The following is a 1,937-nucleotide window of genomic DNA, read 5'->3' on the forward strand; positions in this document are numbered from 1 at the left end:
CAAAAATAAAAACATTAAGTGCAGCTCTGCCTTTTGTTCTATGATAAGCTACTTTACTTCCCTGAGGGTCGGTAAAATGGGGATAATGATAATACTGATCTCATGAGGCTGTTGTGAAAATTACATGAGAAAACGTAAGAAAAACCCTAAACATTCTGCCTGGCGCATAGTAAGCACTCAATCATGTTATCTGTTACCATTATTGTCAGTCAAGGGAGGCTGCTTGGAAGAGGTGGCCCTGAGCTGGAATGTAATATGGCAGAGAGACGAGGAAAAGGCCAGAGTATAGTATACGGAGCCAGGTAGGGGGAGTGTGAGAGGAGAGTTGGAGTGGTAAGTAGAACAATGGAAATTCAACCCAAGACGTCCAACCACAGAGCCCAAACTCTTAACTGTTTGACTTTGTTTACTGCCCCCATCAAGGACTTCCACCACAGCCCTTCATGGTCTTTCGCCATCCACGGCTCCCTCCACTCTCCTGCTCCATCATAAGCTGAAAGCCCCCATAGTCATGCTCCCGGGTACAAGCTGAGACCCCCTTCTGTGGAACTAGGCGTAGGGTGTCATGGGACTCAAAGCGAGTGGTAGATTTCAAGGATTCCTAGTCCAGGGCAGCCCAGAGAGCACACACACAGGTTGGGGTCTTACCAAAGGCCACAAGGAGGAGGGAACTGAGCAGCCGAAGCATCGTGAGTTTTGCGATGATAAGAAAAGGGCACAGAGCCTGGGGCTCTAATATAGGGCAGAAGGTGAGCAGGGGGGCTGATTGGGCCCTACTCCCAGAACAGGTGGTGGAACTCCAGGTCTCCCATGGTCCAAGGCCACAGTCCTCACCCACTGCAGATGGAGGAGTGACAGCCAAAGGAAGGACCTAGTGTTCCCTCCAACAGGTGGCTGCACAGGTGGCGTGGAGTGGCCAAGTGATAAGAGGGGTTCAGGAAGAAAAACTCATGTCAGGACAAGACTTCGTCTTTCCGAAAGAACAGGGGAACTGGACTGGGCAGACCAGGATTAAATCCTGGTTCTGCCATCTCCAAACTCTGTGACTTTGGGCACATGGCTTAACCTGAGTCTCAGTTTTCTTATCTCTAACATGAGATTCATATTGGTACCCACCTCCACAAAAAAATTTTTGTTGAGCACTTTTTCTCTATATATCCAGTGCTGTTCTAGGGGATACAGCTGTGAAAAATACATGGTCTCAGCCCTTCTAGAGTTTGAGTCTAGGCCAGGAGCGGTGGCTCACACCTGTGATCCCAGCACTTTGGGAGCCCAAGGCCGGAGGATCACTTGAGGTCAGAAGTTCGAGATATGGTAAAACCCCATCTCTGCTAAAACTACAAAAATTAGCCAGGCATGGTGGTGGGCACCTGTAATCCCAGCACCTGTAATCCTAGCTACTGGGAGGCTGAGGAAGGAGAATTGCTTGAACCCGGGAGGTGGGGAAGCAGAGGCTGCAGTGAGCCGAGATCATGCCACCACACTCCAGCCTGGGCCACAGAGCAAGACTCTCTAAAAAATACAAAAAAAACAAAAACAAAAACAAACTAAAAAAACAGAAAAGAAAAGAAAGTGAAACGTGAGTGATTGGGGTAGGAATGGGAGTAAGTCATTTAGATGGGGGGACAGGGAAAGTGATATTTGGGCTGAGGAGGTCACATCTGATGGAGTCCTGAGGATAAGTAAAAGCCAGCCACGGGAATCCCTGAAAGAAACGCACTCTGAAGGGAGGAGACAGCAGGTGCAAAGTTCTGGAGGCTGTAATGGGCTTGGCTTGTTCAAGGAAGGGGAGGCCAGTGTGACAGGAGCTTGGTAGACAAAGTAGAGAGTGGTGGGAGATGGGGTCAAAAAGCAGGCGACCCTGAAAGCTGAATTCATGGGTGATCCAGCAGTTTCCCTCCTAGGTCTCCACTGTGAGAAAATCTTACATGTGCTCC

The 1,937-nt window shown here is 49.2% G+C and overlaps 1 protein-coding gene across 1 annotated transcript in view; it reads right to left on the reverse strand.

The window, feature by feature from the left end:
• LOC105505982 (chymotrypsin-like elastase family member 3B) overlaps nt 1-828 on the reverse strand; it is a 17,747-nt gene extending 16,919 nt beyond the window's left edge. Inside the window, exon 1 of the mRNA XM_011933966.1 lies at nt 649-828. Coding sequence (XP_011789356.1) covers nt 649-688 — 40 coding nt within the window. The 5' untranslated portion in view covers nt 689-828. The remainder of the gene's footprint in view (nt 1-648) is intronic.
• Nucleotides 829-1,937: the final 1,109 nt, after the last annotated feature.

The sequence above is a fragment of the Colobus angolensis genome, unplaced genomic scaffold (genome assembly GCF_000951035.1).
Source record: "Colobus angolensis palliatus isolate OR3802 unplaced genomic scaffold, Cang.pa_1.0 Scaffold130, whole genome shotgun sequence".
NCBI classification, from domain to species: Eukaryota; Metazoa; Chordata; class Mammalia; order Primates; family Cercopithecidae; genus Colobus; species Colobus angolensis.